General features: G+C 37.4%; 2 protein-coding genes across 3 annotated transcripts; both read left to right on the top strand.

Moving 5' to 3' along the window:
• Positions 1-69: 69 nt before the first annotated feature.
• On the top strand, positions 70-4,948 carry myct1a (myc target 1a). 2 transcript variants are annotated; one of them, XM_048206460.1, is made up of 2 exons: positions 70-201; positions 3,827-4,948. In XM_048206460.1, the coding sequence occupies exons 1-2, from the start codon at positions 147-149 to the stop codon at positions 4,411-4,413; spliced, it is 642 nt and encodes a 213-aa protein (XP_048062417.1). In that variant the 5' UTR covers positions 70-146; the 3' UTR covers positions 4,414-4,948. The 2 variants fall into 2 exon arrangements, with proteins under 2 accessions (XP_048062417.1, XP_048062418.1); XM_048206461.1 differs by lacking the exon at positions 70-201 and adding an exon at positions 802-1,448.
• A 1,602-nt stretch (positions 4,949-6,550) lies between these two features.
• On the top strand, positions 6,551-20,592 carry serac1 (serine active site containing 1). The gene is made up of 17 exons (XM_048206451.1): positions 6,551-6,764; positions 7,077-7,299; positions 9,781-9,817; positions 10,801-10,943; positions 11,614-11,703; positions 12,812-12,943; positions 13,106-13,227; positions 13,312-13,440; positions 14,527-14,640; positions 15,822-15,984; positions 16,077-16,227; positions 16,713-16,854; positions 16,988-17,088; positions 17,204-17,301; positions 17,692-17,874; positions 19,508-19,651; positions 19,752-20,592. Exons 2-17 carry the CDS (start codon positions 7,173-7,175, stop codon positions 19,886-19,888), a joined length of 2,013 nt encoding a protein of 670 aa, XP_048062408.1. The 5' UTR covers positions 6,551-6,764; positions 7,077-7,172; the 3' UTR covers positions 19,889-20,592.
• Positions 20,593-20,620: the final 28 nt, after the last annotated feature.

Raw genomic sequence — 20,620 nt, 5'->3', positions numbered from 1 at the left:
GAGAGAGAGAGGAAGGTCCCTGGAACTGGGGAGTTGGATAGACACAGAGAGGGACACAAGAAAAAGTTAAAAGAAAGAGTGAGAGGAAGAATTGGAGGGGAGAGACTGTGTCCCCTCTCATCTCCCCTGTATATCTGGAGGGAGCTATGGCGGATAACAGCACTCATCCCATCGTGGACATACTGGAGTCCTTCGGATTGAGTAAGATATTTGACTATCTTTACAAACTTTGTATAGGGTTCTCTTTCGCATACATGGAAATTAACTTACAATGCCACATTGTTTTTTCAGCTTTGTACTTCTTTAAAACATCTGGAGAGTGTAGAAAATGCTGTAGGAGAACTCATTTTTCAACAGAAATGCAGACAGTTGTAACTAGCGGTAAAAGATATTGGCAAAAACAGTCCATAAAAAAACAACACCGCCAATGTGCAGCCTTTTCCATTCTGTCTTTCCAAATGTTATTTCCAGATGATCCTTCACTTCGGATTGTGATTCTTTTCACCCAGGGAGAAAATTGCCTATAAATATCCACATTAGTTTACACACACAAGTCTCTAAAGAGTTTTTGATGTAATATTCTTATAATAACATGTAGAATAGTTATGTACTGTGGTTAAAAATGGCTTTAATTGGTCTGGTTCATTCAAATATAACAGTAAAAGAACATATGGCTCCAATATATGAATAATTATATGCTTTTAAACCAGATTTTAATTTAAAAATTAAAGACTTAATTCACTGCAATGCTCAACTTAAAGCGTTGTCGGTTTCAAAAGACCTGTGCCAGATAAAAGTCCTGTTTGCTAATGATATTGGTATTTCACTAGACAATGGAATGCCATAACAGGAAGCTTACTAAAATGCAAACTATTTAATTCACTTAGCTGCAAAGAATAAGAAAACATTGGGCGTGCCTTCTATTGTGGAATTTGGCCCCGCCCACTTCGAGTTGTTAGGCTCTCCTGACCTTCATCGACCATCTCATAATAGTTTCGCGCTAATGATCCTGTCATGAGAGTAGCATTCCGTCAACACTTCTTTAGCCATCTGAAATGAATAAGACCAATTGTAAAGGAACTACAGGGAACTAGAGCTCAGCAACACTTCCATAAAGGAAAAGTGGGGAAAAACGCATCATTCAATCAATTAGGCTACTGACTGGTCAAAGGAAATTCTGTCAGTAACTTTCTGTTAGGCTCCTCTTACGCAATGCAAATTGTATTTTGGCGCTTCTAGCGCAGTTTGCAAAATTAATGTGAACCATCTTTATACATTTTTAAAATAATACTATGATTAGCCTATGTGATATATATGTGAAGTGTAAATGTAGGCTATCATCCTAATGAACGTTCGCGAGCACACGATTATTAGGAAACGTTCATACGCGTTTTTATTTTTTTCCATTTAAAAACGCGGACGCAAGGCAGTGGGAAGAAAAAAAAGACGTGAGTGTTTGACATATGTCCCGCGCATTTATAAAGAATAACAATGGAACAGCAGCGAAGTGGTGCTCAAAAACGCATTCTGTGTAAACGGCCCCTTAGGGCTGGAATTCACCATATGACTTTTAAAATCGGAACAGATTTTAAAACACTATGGCATCATACACTAAACGATTGAGGATCATCATCACACACTACCTGACTTTTCAAGTAATCCTGAAAACAACATCAAATCACACAGAAACGCGCGCCTCAACCGCTGTGTCCAAAATCACATAATGGGTGCTGCATTTAGTTTGCTTCTCAAACGGAAGGCTGCGTCCTAGTAAGGCTGCATATTTTGGCTTGGTTGCCACATCATCAAATGCCAGTATGCCACCGAAGGCTGTCTCAATTTAAAGGGATAGTTCACCCAAAACTGAAAATTTTATGTTATCTGCTTAGCCCCAGCGCATCGAAGATGTAGGTGACTTTGTTTCTTCAGTAGAACACAAATGATGATTTTTAACTCAAACCGTTGCGGTCTGTCAGTCATATAATGCATGTCAATGGGAACTCCATCTATAAGAGTCAAAAAAACATGCACAGACAAATCCAAATTAAACCCTGCAGCTCGTGATGACACATTGATGTCCTAAGACACGAAACGATCAGTTTGTGCGAGAAACCGAACAGTATTTATATAATTTTTTACCTCTAATACACCACTATGTCCAACTGCCTTCCACATCCGGTTGGTGAGGTCAAAAAACGCATTCTGATGACGGAAGTGATCTCTTGCGCTTTGCTTCAATGCGTGTGCGACATCACTTCCGTTTATTGGAAAAAGCGTAACGGCTAACTTAATCACGTGCGGCACCTCTCAGCCTATCGTGTCGCCGTTCAAAACTCCTCCCTGCGTACCCCCAATGCATATCGTCTGTACCGCCAGTTAGCATTAGCTGTTACGCTTTTTTGGCTAAAGGTTGCAGGCTTGCCTTCCAGTGGCTTTGGTAGTACATCCACCATATTGTCATTGTCATGTGACCTACGCCATCAGTTGTGTTGCTTTACCAAAGCCACTGGAAGGCAAGCCTGCAACCTTTAGACAAAAAAGTGTAACGGCTAATGCTAACTGGCAGTAAGGGCGGTATGCATTGGCGGTACGCAGGGAGGAGTTTTGAACGGCGACACGATAGGCTGAGAGGTGCTGCACGTGATTAAGTTAGTCGTTATGCTTTCTCCAATGGAAAAAGATACAGACCCTCTTATCTCCCTATAATAATATGATCTCTGGCTTTACTTCCATTCAGAAATCCTCTCCTGTGGCCTAATGGGATAGTAAATTGTCCGTCGAATGCGCACTTCAGAATCTCGCCAGAAGTAGTCGGCCATTCGGGTACTTTTCGCCTACTGTTTTATAAGTACTGTGAATTATACTACTCAGCTCACATACTGTTTTTTCATGTACTTCATGGAAGTAGGGATATTCACCACAGCATATGGTTTTTAAATCGGCTTAAAATATCAAACATGTCTGATATCCTCTGACTGGAAGGAATCATGTGAAGCAAAAAAAAAAAAAAGAAGTATGTGTCCATCATAAACTACATGATTTTCTGTAAAGTCTGTCTACTCCGACTGCCCAAAACCTGCAGACTGGCTCGGACTATTGCCAACTAGTGTTGACTCTGTCAAAACTGTAATAAAACTTTTGAGGCTACTGAAACATGTACGCAGTGTTGGGGAAAGTTACTTTTAAAAGTAATGCATTACAATATTGCGTTACTCACTGTAAATGTAACTAATTGTGTTACTTAGTTACTTTTTATGGAAAGTAATGCGTTACGTTATTTTTGCATTACTTTTTCTCATCTGGGCTGTTTGTTTGTTTGTTTGTTTGTTTTTATAACAACAGAAAAGTTCTATTGTTGGCAAATGTAAAGGCCATTTCACACCAAAAGTGATATGAATAAGCCTCAGGCTGAAGGAAAATGGAGACTATAGAATACAGAGAATAGGAAGTAGGAGAAGAAGTAAATGAGAAAATGTATGCTCATATTTAGTCTAGAACTAGTCTAGAATAACCATCACGTTTACACAGTGCACAAAATGCCTCTGCACTTACTCCAGACTTTTCTCAACATGGTGACAGGAGAGGTGTCAGTCAATAAATGGGAAAAAAGTAACTCAGATATTTTGTTGCAAATTTAAAAGTAATACATTACTAGTTATTTGAAAAAAGTAATCTGATTACATAACTCGCTTTGTTATGTCTCAAGAAATGGGCATGTAAAGCTGTGGAAAAGTGGGAGTGTAGAGGGGGAAGAGGGGAGACAACAACAACCTGTCACAAACATTTTTTTTTTTTTTACCACTTTCATTTTCTCTCCTTTCTCCAGGGGATGTGATTTTGGCCTTCTGTCTTTCTATGGTTGTTGGTCTTCTGCTGGGAGCTCTGGTCTATATGATCTTGACCTGGATGTCTCGTCGACGGGCATCAGCCACCATCACGCGTGTACCCGTCCACCAGTCCCGCTCCACCGCCCGTTCGTCCTCACCACGCTCTCGGCCAGGCTACAGTCGGCACAGCAGTGGCTTTGACCGACGCAGCAATAACAGTCTGGCCAGTGCTGCCTTCTCCTTCCATCGGCAAACCTCATCTTCACCGATAGACTATGGTGACTCACCAGGCCGCAAATCGAGCTTCCGGGCCTCTACCTTTCATCCTCTTCTCCAGTGTAGCCAGATTGCTCGCGAGGCAGAGGAGGGTGCCCAGGGTAGCCTGCCACGGACCCCGACTCTCACTACCAACCCTGGGGCAGCTGGATCAACCAGCACTGTCAGTTCCATGGTCACTCCACCTCGGGCCAGAAACCGACCGGATTCCTTCTGGGGCAACAGCAATCTAAGGGGCTTCCATGCTGGCCAGACTCCACCACCTGCCTACGAGAGCATCATACGAGCCTATCAGGAGACGACCACTTGAAGGAAGGGGACATGCTACAGTTATGGAGAAGGATACATGTATTAATAGACTTGGACTGGAAAATTGGACAATGGAAAGCAATATGGATATCCTACTACTTAAACTGAAATGGCCAGTTTTTTAAAACTTGTATGTGTTAATTTGTGTATAAGTGCATATTTCTGTTTGTTCATAAGTGTGCAAAGTCAATCAGAGTTATCAGAGAGTGTTTGAAAGAAAGCGTGAGATGAGTTTTTAGTTTCTACAGGTTGATTCAATAAAATCAAAATACTGTAAGGCCTATATATTTGTGGGAGGGAATATATTGAGAGGGAGAGAAAGCAAGAGATATTGAACGTCGCAATAAGCATGAGGACAAACCTCTGAGACCAGACAGTTATTGCAAACAGTAATTTAAAATAGTTTTGCACCAAACTCATTAAATTGTGTATTTATTGGTTTGTTTTCTGGGAACTCTAGTCTTTTGGAATCATTGTAAGTATTTCTCAACGCAACAGTACTCATAAAAATAAACGACACAGTGCATTTTGCAATAGCTTTTTGTCTAAAACATCTGCATGTTGTAACTGAAACAAATGTCTTCGTTTACATAGAAAACACACTTTTCTGAACTAATGGATAGTTCAGCCAAAAATGAAAATTCTGTCATCATTTATTCACCCTCATGTCACCATCGCTTTCTTTCTTCTGTAGAACACAAAAGAAGATATTTTGAAAAATGTTTAACCCTCTCCATGCAATGGAGTCTATAGGGTCCAGTGTTTTTTTAACCCCGGTGTTCTTAAAGGAACACTCCACTTTTAAAAAAAAATAGACTCATTTTCTAACTCCCCTAGAGTTAAACAGTTGAGTTTTTACTGTTTTCAATTCCATTCAGCCGATCTCCGGGTCTGGCGGTACCACTTTTAGCATAGCTTAGCATAGTTCATTGAATCTGATTAGACCGTTAGCATCTCGCTCAAAAATGACCAAAGAGTTTTGATATTTTTCCTATTTAAAACTTGACTCTTCTTACATCGTGTACTAAGACCAACTGAAAATGAAAAGTTGCGATTTTCTAGGCCGATATGGCTAGGAACTATTCTCCATTCCAGCGTAATAATCAAGGAACTTTGCTGCCGTACCATGGGTGCAGCAGGCGCAATGATATTCCGTATATGCAGTCGGTCTTAGTACACGATGTAACTACAGAAGAGTCAAGTTTTAAATAGGAAAAATATCAAAACTCTTTGGTCATTTTTGAGCGAGATGCTAACGGTCTAATCAGATTCAATGAACTATGCTAAGCTATGCTAAAAGTGTAAAAGTGGTACCACCAGACCCGGAGATCGGCTGAACGGATTCCAAAACGGTAGAACTCAACTGTTTAACTCTAGGGGAGTTGGAAAATGAGCCTATTTTCAAAAAAAGTGGAGTGTTCCTTTAAAAATATATATATATATTTTGTTCCACAGAAGAAAGTAAGTTTTACAGGTTTGAAACAACATACATAAAGACAGAATTTAAATTTTTGGGTGAACTATCCTGTGAATGTGTCCGTTTTAGAGCGTTAAACATGTCCATGATCTTTCCATTAAAACCGTTACTATGGAATGAACAGAACAAGGACAAAACAACACAATGTAAGGTGTTTTCAAGAGAGTTTAGAGCACACACATCCTGGAAGTGACCTGGCATCCTTGAAGTGACCATGGGTGAGTCTGAGTGGATATCCCTGACAAGAGGAAGGAATTGTCTCAACAGGTTTAAATGTATGCTAACTATAAATCAAGATAAAAAAAAAAATAAAAAAAACCTTTGTGGTCTGGTCTATACACTTTAGACTTTGTGGCCTGTTTTAGAAAATCAGTTCTTAATACTCTTAAATGAAAATTTATATTCAATCATTTAGTCATTAATCATTTAGTTAGCTATATTCAGAATTCAGTTTTAGGTTAACAATACATGTTTTTTTTCTGTCAACAGCTTTCCATGAAGCTATATGGGCCTTCCAACTTAAAAAAAAATAAATAAAATAAAATAAAAATATGATGTTATTAACCCTATATTTCTGAAAATATTACATGTCACCAAATGTGGGCCTCCATGCCCATATCTTCCACCGTATATGATGAGTGGAGGGCAGTGGGGGCCCACATCAAAGTTTTTCAGGGAGCTACAGCTCTAGGCGTGAATACACTGAACAATAGAAGTGAGCATTACGGTACGACATTATCGACGCGTGACTCTGACATTCGCGGTACTTACGGTAATGACGCTCTACGCTGCAGACTGAAAACAGTTCCTGTTTACATTTGCTGTCAAACGTGATTTTTATGCCTTGTTTATTGGAAGGAACTTCAGTTTAATAGGTAAATTGCACATTTAAATTACAGTTTCATTAGTTAAATGTCAATCTTGGACGTACGCAATTAATTCCGTTAGAATGCTACCCAACTAACTCGGCTTTTTCATGTACAAACCGACCGGTTATTATTAAACCTCATCAAATGATGAATTATCATCCAGTTAAGATATTTAGTAAGCAGTTAGCCTGATATCAGTAGTCTCTATAACTAAAGACGTGTGTTTAATGTTTCAAAAACTGAGTAGAGAGAATGAAAACAACTGACAGTTATTCTTCTGGCATGTGATGACTCCACCACCTCTTCTTTAACTTTTAGCATTTAGGTTATAATCGACGTGAGAAGATTGATTTAGATCGCCATCAATCATATACAGCTGGCATATATGTCTCACCGGCCCTCTGGCCAAGATTGATGTGTGCAATCGTCGGATATCTGCGAGGGAAGCCAATGTCTGTGTCCGCCCTGCGAATGATCCGCGTCCGGAGGCTGAGCACCACCGGACCTGCTGTGAAGAGAGCACTGCCATGGAGAGATCTTAGTAAGAGATTGAACCTACAACATATATGGTGGCAAAAATGGCTGTTTAGGAATGCAGCTCTCTTGTATTTGAGGCTCAGCCTTAATGTACAGTGCTCAGCGTAAATGAGTACACCCCTTTGAAAAGTAAAATTTTAAGCAATATCTCAATGAACACAAAAACTATTTCCTAAATGTTGACAAGACTAAGTTTTATATAACATCTGTTTAACTTATAACATGAAAGTAAGGTTAAGAATATAACTTGGAGAAAAAAATTTCATTTTTACTAAAATTAGGGTGATGCTAAAATGAGTACACCTCACTGAAAGTCTCTGGAGCAAAGCTAAATTTTAGACTACAAATGTCTAATTTAACAAGAATTCAACCACAGGTGAGTCTAATTATTCATTGCACAGGTGTCCAGCAGACAGTTGACTATAAAAGGGTGTTAAAACCCATTCTCATTTCATGCTGTCAGCAATGGCACCACATGGAAGAGAAATATCACAAGACCTGAGAAAGAAAATTATTTCTTTACACCAGAAAGGTGAAGGCTACAAGAAGATCAGCAAAGCTTTACTTATCAGTCAGAATACTGTAGCAAAAGCGGTACAAAAATTTTAAAAAGATGGAACTGCAGCCATCTCACAGAGACATCCATGTCGTCAACAGAAGTTGACACCTCAACAGGAGTGTCTGTTGACGAGAAGGGTTGAAGAAAATTGGCATGTAAGTTCACTGCAGTTATCTAAAGAAGTAGAAAGCCAAACTGGGGTGAATATTTCCTGTGACACAATACGGCGTACGCTGCAGAGGAATGGCATGCATGGGTGCTGTCCATGAAAGAAGCCTCTCCTAAAGCCCAGGCACAAAAAAACCCATCTAGAGTTTGCCAGGGCCCATGCTGACAAAGATGAAGACTACTGGGACTCTATACTCTGGAGTGATGAGACCAAGATAAATGTTTTTGGAACTGATGACTTCAAAACTGTATGGTGTTGCAAAGGTGAGGAATACAAAGAAAAATGCATGGTGCCTTCAGTGAAACATGGTGGTGGCAGTGTCCTTATGTGGGGCTGCACGAGTGCTGCTGGTGTCGGGGAGCTGCATTTCATTGATGGCATCATGAATTCACAGATGTACTGCTCTATACTGAAAGAGAAGATGCTACCATCACTCCGTGCCCTTGGTCGTCGTGCACTTTTCCAACATGACAATGATCCTAAACGCACATCTAAGGCCACTATTGGATTTCTGAAGAAGAACAGGGTGAAAGTGATTCAGTGGCTCCTCGAACAGCTATGGGGAATTCTGAAGAGACAAGTTGAGCATCACTCTCCATCCTCTCTAAAAGAGGTCATTCTTGAAGAATGGAAAAAGATCGATGTTGCAAAATGTAGCCAACTTGTTCATTCCATGCCTAGAAGACTTGGTGCTGTCATTAAAAATCATGGAGCCCATACAAAGTACTAGATGTAGTAGTTTTTGTTGTGGGGTGTACTCATTTTTGCATCACCCTAAATTTGAGTAAAACTGAAAAAAATGTGTAATCTAAGTTATATTATTAACCTTACTTTCATGTTATAAGTTAAACAGATGTTATATTAAACTTAGTCTTATCAACATTTTGGAAATTGTATTTGTGTTCATTGAGATACTGTTTAAAATGTTACTTTTCAAAGGGGGTGTACTCATTTACGCTGAGCACTGTATCTGGCGCTTTCCAAAACACTTCCACAAATAAAACGGGGCCTGATATTTTTAAATGTGTTTTTTTGTGACTTAAGGACATAGATGTATTTTAAAACCCTGTATTTGTATTTTTTTAAAGCTAAACATTAAAATGAAATTTTAACATTAACATAAAATTTTTAAGATAAACACCAAAATAAGACAATAGGAAAAAAAATATTTTGTAGTTATTCATGAACTTACACTACTGTTCAAAAGTTGAGGGAGCATCATTTTTTTTAACAATACTTTTATTTAGCAGGGATGCAAAAGTGTCAGTAAAGACATTTATAATGTTACAAAAGATTTATATTTCAAATAAACACTGTTCTTTAAAAAACATTTTTTCATCAAGGAATCCTGAAAAAATGTATCATGGTTTCCACAAAAAACATTAAGCAGCACAACTGTTTTCAATATTGATAATAAGAAATGTTTCTTGGGCATCAAATCAGCATATTGGAAGAATTTCTGATGGATCATGTGACTCTGAAGACTGGAGTAATGATGCTGAAAATTCAATTACAAATTACATTTGAAAATATATTCAGATAGAAAACAGTTATTTTAAATTGCAATTATATTTCACAATATAACTTATTTTGTTCAGTATAGCCTTGTTCATTAAGACACTTAATACAAAAACATAAAAAAAAAATAATAATAATACTGACCCCAAATAATACTTTGATGATAAATTGACAGATTTATTCTGAATGCTTAACTGAATAATACTGAATGCTGGTCTTTATCTCTTTCTTGTCTCTAGGAAAAATAGCAAAAGTGACCGGAGCAATAGTATTGGGGTTGGTTTGCAGATTCTTACTTTTTACTTTTTGCATGTATTCAGCAAGCTATCAAAATTATACATGGGTCATTGACGAATAAGGTTCGAATAAGGAAAAAAAACTAATGGAGATATAATTAATTTTTGAAGTATTAACAATGAGATTGTGGTTTTTATAATCAATTAACACTGCTTGTCATTTTTTACAAGATGGACAAAATTTGTCACCAAAAAAAGTCATTCGGTTTAACCAAAATTTCAGTTTTACCGAATGATGATATTTCCAAACAATGCTAACAGGCTGATATCTTGTTAGATAGATTATAGCGGTTTTACCGAATGTTTGGGGACATGCGTATGAGCAAGTGAAAACATGAATTTTTTAAAATAGTTAAAAGAGAGTTAGTTAATTTGCTTCATGACCATGTGGTCCTTTGCAGGTGTCTGAATGATGTCACATCCTGTCACAAGATAATGACCGCATGACTTGATCCAAAATGTTCCCTTTATATCGATTACTCTGAATGACATCAATTAATTTTTCTGGACATTCTTTCTCTAACAAAGGGACGACTTCTACACATAATTTTAATACTATTTTGCGCTATGTTGATACATGATGTTATAAAATTATGCCAGAATAAAAAAAAATATATACATTTATTACATTTTAAGATATTTTAATCACGGCTGTATTGGCCTTTGGACCGTTAAACCGAATGACCTTTTGACACTTCAAAATCTTTAAAATACCTTTATATGTAGCAAAATAGAAATAATATATAATCCTTTTGGATTCAATAAAATAGATCTAGTTGTACTACCTTACATACTTTAGATGTCATATCATTGTTTTTTATAATTATTAAGGCCTTTTGACAAAAAAATTATCCGTCACGTCATTGACCCACATACAATATCACACAGAATATATCTTCTGAGCCAGATTTGTTATGCTTCTCTGAAACACATTGTGACTTTATCAAGTTTGCTTTTAAACAGAGGCTGTGTTTTCATCACATATGAGGTGGTTACTCTCAACAAGGCCGTCACTATCGACACCAGTGCAATACTACAGGAGAAGCACAAGTCCTACATCTACCTGACTCACGCCACTAATAGGGAACAGGAGAGTCTTGCTTCTGGTACATTCTGACAGTTTTCATGCTTGTTTGTTTTTGTGCTTGAGACAGTATGTAAATATCAGTGAGCTGAAAGATTCATTTGCATTTGTAAATGAGGAATACTACTCCACTACAAGAAATTATTCAACCTAAAAGGATAGTAATGCGAGAAGTGTCACAGTGGTCACAATTTTCAGAAGAAAGTACTTGCTAGTGATAAAAATCTGATGTTTTGGACAAACATTGAAAGAATTTGTGGTATCTGTCAGGAGTTCTAAAACAATAAAGCACACAAGACAGGGATAGTGAACTTCATCCATCTTTTTTACTTTCCACTTTTGTTCTCACACACATTATGTCAGTTCAACACACACAACAGTTTAACAGTTCACACTTCTTTTTCAAAATAGTAGTCAACAATATAATCCTACCCACAAACACAACAGAACAGTACAGTATTTTTGTATGTATGTGTATTTTTATTTGGCCAGACATCAGAGCAAATTAAGTTTTTGCAGGGGTATCATAGTTATGTCTTTGATTAGATTTAATTTTTTTGATAGTATATTATAGCTGTATTGTTTGATATTTTATACAATTAGACATTAAATCAGCCCAATCATGTATCACAATTGATTTACCTGAAGGAATTTATTGATTGCCCTCAACAGAGACAATATTTCTTTTTCAGGCCTCACTATCAAGACCAGGAAGGAGCTTCATAAGGCAGCTAGAAAGTTTCTTGAAATTACATCAAGAGTTCTGCGTCGCCCACTGGACGGTGAGTAGTTTCATCTCTTTTTAAGGCAATGACAAGTCATGGTGTCTGTTATTGCTCTTAAAATATTACAAATACATATTTGTTGACAGTAGGCACTGTCTGAAACAAACTGCATGGTTATACTAGAGGACAGGCTTAGAAAAACCACCTTGGGAGAATGTGGTTTATTGCATCTCAGGAAGCATCTGCTTTTTGTTGAGTTTTTTTTTGTCCTAGATGTCACCTGTAGCTACACAAAGAGGAAGTGACATGCAATGTTGTTCTGTTTTAAATGGGACAGGTATCTACTGTCTGTTCTGTTCTTCTACATAATGTGGAATCTAATACACTCTGCTTTAACTTTTTTTTCTTAATCACAGCATACTTGGCATCAGGTTTGGGACTGAAGAGTAGTTTATAATATACACTTCTGTTCAAAAGTTTGGGGTCAGTAAGATTTGTTTTGTTTTTTTTTATTAAGAAATGAATACCTTTATTCAGCAAGTATGCATTAAATTGATCAAAAATGACAGTAAAGACATTTACTTTACAAAAGATTTTCAGTTCAAATGCTGTTCTTACTTTATATCAATCAAAGAAATGTGAATATAATATCACGATTTCCACAAAAACATTAAGCAGCACAACTGCTTGATAATACTACTGTTGATAATAAGAAATGTTTCATCATGTGACACTGAAGACTGGAGTAACAATGCTGCAAATTCAGATTCGCCACCACAGGAATAAATTGCGTTTAAAATATATTAAAATAAAAAACAGTAATATTAAGTAGTAAAAAAAAAAAAAAAAATACATAAGATTGGTATCAAATAAATGCAGCCTTGGTGAACATAAGAGCCTTCTTTCAAAAACGTCTTACCAACCCCAAACTTTTGAATGGTAGTGTATGTTTAGCACAAAACAGTTTAGCAAAGTGTGCCAATAGTAGTAGACTGATAATGATAGAGACTATTAAAAAATGATCAGAAGTACTGTACTCTCCATGTTTAACTGAAAGCATCTGTTTCCATTTGACTTTTGCTAAAACTCTTCATATCAACTTTTCAAATCATAAACTTGTCAGTCATGAGCATGTGTTGATTTTTTTTTATTTTTTTTAAATCAGAGCGTCTCAGTCATCTAGACGCAGATCCTCATGAATGTGCTCTATGGGTGCTGCTGAAGAGAACCTGCTCTGCCGACCGGGCCGTGAGAGAGCAAGCTGTGCAGGAACTGGCCCAGAATCACCACTGGCAGGGTGAGAGATGGCAGCACACTTCATTCTTAGAAAATGTCCAGATTTATTGACATAAATGAAATTTTATGCTGTTCTTGCTGAGCAAAACCTATTTTTACTGGGTGGACCCTCATCACTATACCTCTGTAAGCTCTGATTGGTCTTTTGTCTTGTCCGTCTCAGATTATCAATACCAGACTGCAGCACAGGTGGTAGATCAGCGCACATCTGTGGCTCTCGCCCGCATACCTAACGTGGACCTGCGCTTCTTTCTCCCTCCTCCTTTACTGCCACACACTGATGATGTGGGTATCTATCATTCAGACATTAGCCAAATTGAACTGCTGTGCGATGTCAGCTACTAGTGCTAATGTTTTGTTCATGCATAGGATATATCAATAGAAGATGGACTTAGGCAGTTACTGGCATCTCTGCCCCAGTCGGAGGTGGATCAGTGTGTGCAATACTTCACTTCCCTGGCACTTAGAGAGAGCAGCCAATCGCTAGCCTCTCAACGGGTGAGACATAAACACACTCAAGCTATAGAGTGCAACATCCAGCTACCGCAAGTAAAAATCCCACGTGTTTTCTGTATAGGGGAACTGATTTTAGCTTATAAACTTTTAAAAACAGACCAACTGTGAGCTACGAGGTTGTAAATCATTGTTACTGTAATATGCTTCTGTTGAAGCCATCAGCCCGCATTATTGCCACTTATGTCTTAAAGGGTTAGTTCACCCAAAAATGAAATTTCTGTCAAGTACTCACCCTCATGTCATTCTAAACCCTACACGACCTTTGTTCATCTTCAAAACACAAATGAAGATATTTTTGATGAAATCCGAGAGGTTTTATATCTCCCTTAGAAAGCAACATAATTACCACATTCAAGGTCCAGAGAAGTAGTAAAGACATTGTTAAAATAGTCAACGTGACTACAGTGGTTCAGCCTTAATGTTTTAAAGTTACGAGAATACACACAAAAGTGCACAAGTGCAGTCTCCTGTGAACATGTAGTGAACATGTTTACTTGCAAACACCGGCTCAGTATTGGCCGACACGTGATGCTGACGCAGGAGCCGGCCGATACTGAGTCGGCGTTCTGACATACAACATGGAAGCTCTGCACTGCGTCAACTGCATAGGACAATACCCAGCCCTATCTCAAAAACTACTTAAATTTTTGTATGTATGTGTATATTTTGCAATAACCCTAAAATATATTGTTTCTATATACATCGTTTTTATTTCAATCAAGTCACTCGCAATGCTTCATGGGATTGTAGTTCTTTCCCTCACTGAAGCCGTTGCGTACACCATCTTGTACCTTAGTCTGTTTGTTCAATTTTCAAATACTTTTTTGCTTCAAATCAAAGTTTGTAATGTTGTGATTCACTTTGTAGCTGGTAGGTTTGGTTCATTGATTAAAATTCTTTAACAAAGCTTTTTTTTTAAATCCACATTGGGAATATGAATCGGAACAACACTTCCAGAACCAAGGCTGCTGAAAAAGTGGGCGAGCACTGTTGCACTCTATTTGATTGAATTTATATCCAGATATAAGTGACAATCCGTTAGCTGTGCATTTTGGTCTGTGGTTATAGGGAGGGCTGTGGTGTTTTGGAGGAAATGGGTTGCCCTACGCCCAAAGTCTCACTTCTACCCCCTCTGAGAAGGTGGAGACGTTCTGCCTGCAGGCCCTGGTGCAGCACTCAAAGGTGAAAATTTACAAGCTCTGCAAAATGACATGTATTTTGCAACAAGGAAGTTGCCGATGATCAAAGAAAACAGGATGCTTGTGTATAATGAGTGATGTTTTGTAGATATTCTTGGTGTGTACCTTCAGTTTAATTTGACTTTAGCAAATCATTGTTGGTTTTAAAGGTGCCCTAGATTCAAAATTTGAATTTACCTCGGCATAGTTGAATAACAAGAGTTCAGTACATGGAAAAGGCATACATTGAGTTTCAAACTCCATTGCTTTCTCTTTCTTATGTAAATCTCATTTGTTTAAAAGACTTCCGGAAAACACGCGGATCTCAACATAACACCGACTGTTACGTAACAGTCGGGGTGTACGCCCCAATATTTGCATATGCCAGCCCATGTTCCCAACATTATGAAAGGCATTAGACAAGGGCAGCCAGTAACGTCTGGATCTGCACAGGTGAATCATCAGACTAGGTAAGCAAGAACAACAGCGAAAATGGCAGATGGAGCGATAATAACTGACATGATCCATGATATCATGATATTTTTAGTGATATTTGTAAATTGTCTATCTAAATGTTTCGTTAGCATGTTGCTAATGTACTGTTAAATGTGGTTAAAGTTACCATCGTTTCTTACTGTATTCACGGAGACAAGAGCCGTCGCTATTTTCATTTTTAAACACTTGCAGTCTGTATAATTCATAAACACAACTTCATTCTTTATAAATCTCTCCAACAGTGTAGCATTAGCCGTTAGCCACGGAGCACAGCCTCAAACTCATAGAGAATCAAATATAAACATCAAAATAAATACTTTACTCACATAATTCGAAGCATGCATACAGCATGCATGACGAACATCTTGTAAAGATCCATTTGAGGGTTATATTAGCTGTGTGAACTTTGTAAATGTGCTGTAATATAATCGAGAGCTCGTGTGGCAGGGAGCACGCGAATTAAAGGGGCGGCGCGCTGAAAAAATCAGTGCATAGTTAATGATGCCCCAAAATAGGCAGTTAAAAAAATTAATTTAAAAAAATCTATGGGGTATTTTGAGCTGAAACTTCACAGACACATTCAGGGGACACCTTAGACTTATATTACATCTTGTGAAAAAGCATTCTTGGGCACCTTTAATAAACATATAAATTCAAAGCATTTCCATTTGGGTTGTTCTTTGTTCACAGGTCTGGAGTCATTGTGACCACATTGTTGCTAATGGAGGACTGCAGCTCTTACAAAGAGTCTACCAGCTTCGTAGAGACTCTCCAAAAATTCAACGCAACATTGTGCGAATTATTGGAAATCTCGCCCTGAATGAGAGTGCGCACACAGCTATAGTGCAGTCAGGTTAGCCTTGTACTTTAGTATTACTGATTTATTAATTTGATTTTATGTTAAATAGAGAACTTCTTTCATTTTCTTTTGTGGTTGTCCTTAAGGTTGGGTGTCTGTCCTAGCTAAGATGATCCAGTCACCACACATCATGCAGGCATCTTATGCTGCCCGTGCTTTAGCCAATTTGGACAGAGATGCAGTTAGGGAGAAGTACCAGGATGGTGTTTACATTTTGCACCCACAATGCCGCACAAAGTAAGCATGCTAGCTTATTTGGATTGCCCCTTATTCTCTCCAAGGTAGCATTTATTTGATCAATAATACAATAATTATTACAATTTTAAAATAACTGTTTTCTATTTTTCAATATATTTTAAAATGTAATTTATTCATGTGATGGAAAAGCTGAATATTCATCAGCAATTAATCCAATCTTCAGTGTCATTTAATCCTTCAGAAATCATTCTTATATGATGATTTGGTGCTCAAGAAATTTCTTATTATTATCAATGTTGAAAACAGTTGTGCTGCTTATTATTTTTGTGGAAAGCATGATACTTTTTTTCAGGATTCTTTGATGGAAAGTTCAAAAGAACAGCATTTATGTAAAATAGAAATCTTACTGTCATTTTCTTGTTGAATAAGAGTTTGAATTTCTATAAAAAGACTCTTATTGTCCCCATACACTAATGTCTTCAGTTTTGTAAGTATTATTCATGTTTTCCATCCTATATATTCAGCCAGCCAATCAAAGCTGATGTTCTCTTCGTGCACGGCCTCTTGGGAGCAGCTTTTAAAACATGGCGTCAAAAGGACCTTGACGTGACAGATGATGACAAGGTGGAAGGGGTCCGAGAGGACTACACTGAATGCTGGCCCAAGGTCAGATATTTTTTTTGAAGAAGCATATGGGTAAAATCAAAGTTACCCAAATACAATTTGTGGTATGGCATTACAGGTCTTCGGAGGTATTTTAAAAGTCAGGAATTCAAATCTTATTTTGTATTTTCCACAGTCATGGTTGGCTGCAGACTGTCCAAACCTCAGAATCCTGTCTGTCGAGTATGATACCCATTTAAGTGACTGGAAGGCTAAGTGTCCTGCTGAAAACCAAAGGTAAACAGTCATGGTGTTCATTTTCAATGATCTACGTCACTAAATTATCTGATTAACTCAGTGTAGCATACATGATGTCAGTGTTTTTTGTTTTTTCACTTTTTGTGCTATACAGAAAGTCCTTGGCCTACAGGAGTCAGGAACTGCTGAGGAAGTTGAAGGATGCAGGTGTAGGGGACAGGCCTGTGATCTGGGTAGCCCACAGTATGGGAGGTTAGTCCATGGTGGGTCTTAGAATAACCAGCACCTAACTATGCGAGTAACTTCCAAATCTTCCTGTTACATTTACTTGCAATAGAATAGCTTTTTACAAAAAATCATATTGCAATTGCTGATTGAACAGCTATACAATAATATATATATAACATTTAATATTGCCACTGCTTATTTATATATATATAGATATATATGACTAAAATTACATTTTCAACAGGGACTTATTTTATAATATTTTTTTTTTTTTTGTCATATTCATTTTTGAGGTTTAATATATTATGATTTCAGTATTTTGGTTACTTGTGCAGACCTGTTTGTAGATTTAAAGAATGCCATTTGTAATGTGGGGTCTGTTATAGTAACTCTGAATCATAATTTGATTCATAGGTTTACTTGTGAAAAAGATCCTCTTAGATGCCTCAAAAGATCCTGATCTCAGTGCACTGATCAAGAACACGAAGGGAATTCTGTTCTACAGTGTTCCTCATCACGGCACATTCATGGCTGAGTATTCCGTAAATGTCCGATACCTCCTGTTTCCTTCCATTGAAGTGAAAGAACTATGTAGAGGTATGATGTGATATTTCTTTTTGTTCTCTGAATTTTAATAGAATAGTAAAGATCATTAAGCAATTTCTGAGAAATGCTGTTGAAATCAACCCAAACAAACACACCCCTCTCTTCATTGCTCCGCCCCCAAAATGCACAAACATGCAGTGCAAGAGTGGTGAAAAATAATGCTTTGCAAAAAATAAAGCAAATATGATGAACAAATGACAAGGAAAAACAAAAAGTGAACAAAGCCAATATTACAACAACAGTATATCTTGGTTCTTAAAGGTGCCCTAGATTCAAAAACTGAATTTACCTCGGCATAGTTAAATAACAAGAGTTCAGTACATGGAAAAGACATACAGTGAGTCTCAAACTCCATTGTTTCCTCCTTCTTATATAAATCTCATTTGTTTAAAAGACCTCCGAAGAACAGGCGAATCTCAACATAACACCGACTGTTACGTAACAGTCGGGGTGTACGCCCCCAATATTTGCATATGCCAGCCCATGATTGAGGCATTAGACAAGGGCAGCCAGTATTAACGTCTGGATGTGCACAGCTGAATCAACAGACTAGGTAAGCAAGCAAGGACAATAGCAAAAAATGGCAGATGGAGCGATAATAACTGACATGATTCATGATATCATTATATTTTTAGTGATATTTGTAAATTGTCTTTCTAAATGTTTCGTTAGCATGTTGCTAATGTACTGTTAAATGTGGTTAAAGTTCCCATTGTTTCTTACTGTATTCACGGAGACAAGAGCCGTCGCTATTTTCATTTTTAAACACTTGCAGTCTGTATAATGCATAAACACAACTTCATTCTTTATAAATCTCTCCAACAGTGTAGCATTAGCCGTTAGCCACAGAGCACTATCAAACTCATTCAGAATCAATGTAAACATCAAAATAAACACTGTACTTACACGATTAGACATGCTGCATGACGAACACTTTGTAAAGATCCCTTTTGAGGGTTATATTAGCTGTTTGAACTTTTTTTTATGTTGTTTAAGGCAAGCGCGAGCTCTTGGGGCGTGGAGCACGAGATTTAAAGGGCCACACACCCTGAATCGGCTCATTTCTAATTATGCCCCAAAATAGGCAGTTAAAAAAATGTATTTAAAAAAATCTATGGGGTATTTTGAGGTGAAACTTCACAGACACATTCAGGGGACACCTAAGACTTATATTACATCTTTTAAAAAAAAAAGTTCTAGGGCACCTTTAAAACAGCAAAACCAATGTTACTCACATAGTAACTGTGTCCGTTTTCAGGCCTTCGCGCTTCGGTCTCTCTAGCGGTGGAAAGCTTTTCTAATATTAAAGCGGCTCCTAAAGCTCTTGCCTTTTTTTCAGTGATATTCCTCTGAACTTTTCTCTTTTGTAATGTCTCTCAGCCATTTCTCTTTCTAGTCTTTCTTTAATTCTCCCTCTTGCTCACTCTTTCTCCTCCCCCATCACGAGTGTAAATGCCCCCTACTGCTGATTGGCTACAAGTGTGTTGTGGCGCTCATTCCGATCAACTTTCAACAGCGTTTCTCAGAAATGACTTACTGCACCTTTAATTCCTCCTGATAAGATTAAGATCCCACAGTATGTCTCATTTACATATATTTTTTCTGTTCATCTGTTTCTACTCAGACTCTCCAGCTTTACGGGACTTGCATGAAAATTTTCTCAGCATTGCAAAGGATCGAGAGTTCAAGGTCCTTAGCTTTGCAGAAACACTGCCAAGTTCCATTGGGCCAATGCTCAAAATATTGGTAGTTCCACCCCAGTCGGCAGGTAGGTCAGAGTAATTGAACAACAAGTAGCAGCGGTTCTTTCTTATCGTCATTCTTATATCAGATATCAGAAAACTAAATTTCTCCCTTTTCTCATTTAGATCTGGGTATTGGGGAGCTCATCCAGGTAGACGTTGATCACCTCAACATCTGCAAGCCAGAAAAAAAGGACTCGTTTCTCTATAAACGTACTTTACAATTTATTCAGGATGCTCTTGGAGGACAGAGAATTAAGTGAACTCCACAATCCAAAACTAATCTCTTGTCATGTCATTGCCGTTGTCATTGCCAATTTAAAATATATATATATATAGTGTTACTGTACATTTGACAGAATGGAAGTTCTAAAAGTGCAACTGGAACTTTTTTTTTCATGATCCATCAACTATTTCCTGTCCCTTCATTTGTGAAATGGAAACACCACTGACCTTTCACTTTTATTTTTTTCTTTACATTTTCCAATATGAATATGCTTTGTCAAAACATCTGGTTTTACCTTTTGACGTGTTTTACCCACTTCACCATTGCCTTGTACTGTATTTCACTTCAGTTATTTTAAATGAGAACTTTTCAGCATTTATTTGAACTGGAAGCTATGACAAAAAATAATGAGGATCAAGTTTATTATGTTTACTATGACACATTTTAAATGTCACTTATAGAAAGTCCAGTTTATTTATTATTTTTGGATGAAAAATAAATATTTAGTAACAGACTAAAAACTAGCCTTATTTTCTTAACTCACCAGCCTTCTTTGTATCCCTACCTCAGACACAGGTTGGTAGTGATGTTGGCTGTGATTTGACAATATTTTTTGTACTGATGGATTAATTGTAGTACTTGCATAGGACCATACTACATTTATTCTGATGGTGACTACTGTATGTCAAATAATAACTGTCAAATCTTTATTACATTGTTGAATAAAGCACTTAAATCGTATACTTTTACTATTTCTACAGTTTATGGG

The sequence above is a fragment of the Megalobrama amblycephala genome, linkage group LG11 (assembly GCF_018812025.1).
Source record: "Megalobrama amblycephala isolate DHTTF-2021 linkage group LG11, ASM1881202v1, whole genome shotgun sequence".
In the NCBI taxonomy this organism is placed as follows: domain Eukaryota; kingdom Metazoa; phylum Chordata; class Actinopteri; order Cypriniformes; family Xenocyprididae; genus Megalobrama; species Megalobrama amblycephala.
This window is presented reverse-complemented; position numbering and strand designations above follow the sequence as displayed.

Bases quoted from the DNA above. Each gene is read 5' to 3' on its own strand.
- myct1a (XM_048206460.1), top strand. From the start codon at position 147: ATGGCGGATAACAGCACTCATCCCATCGTGGACATACTGGAGTCCTTC. The intron at 202-3,826 runs GTAAGATATTTG...TCCTTTCTCCAG, and splicing joins ACTGGAGTCCTTCGGATTGA to GGGATGTGATTTTGGCCTTC.
- serac1 (XM_048206451.1), top strand. From the start codon at position 7,173: ATGTGTGCAATCGTCGGATATCTGCGAGGGAAGCCAATGTCTGTGTCC. The intron at 16,228-16,712 runs GTAAGCATGCTA...CTATATATTCAG, and splicing joins CACCCACAATGCCGCACAAA to CCAGCCAATCAAAGCTGATG. The intron at 17,089-17,203 runs GTAAACAGTCAT...TGTGCTATACAG, and splicing joins TGTCCTGCTGAAAACCAAAG to AAAGTCCTTGGCCTACAGGA.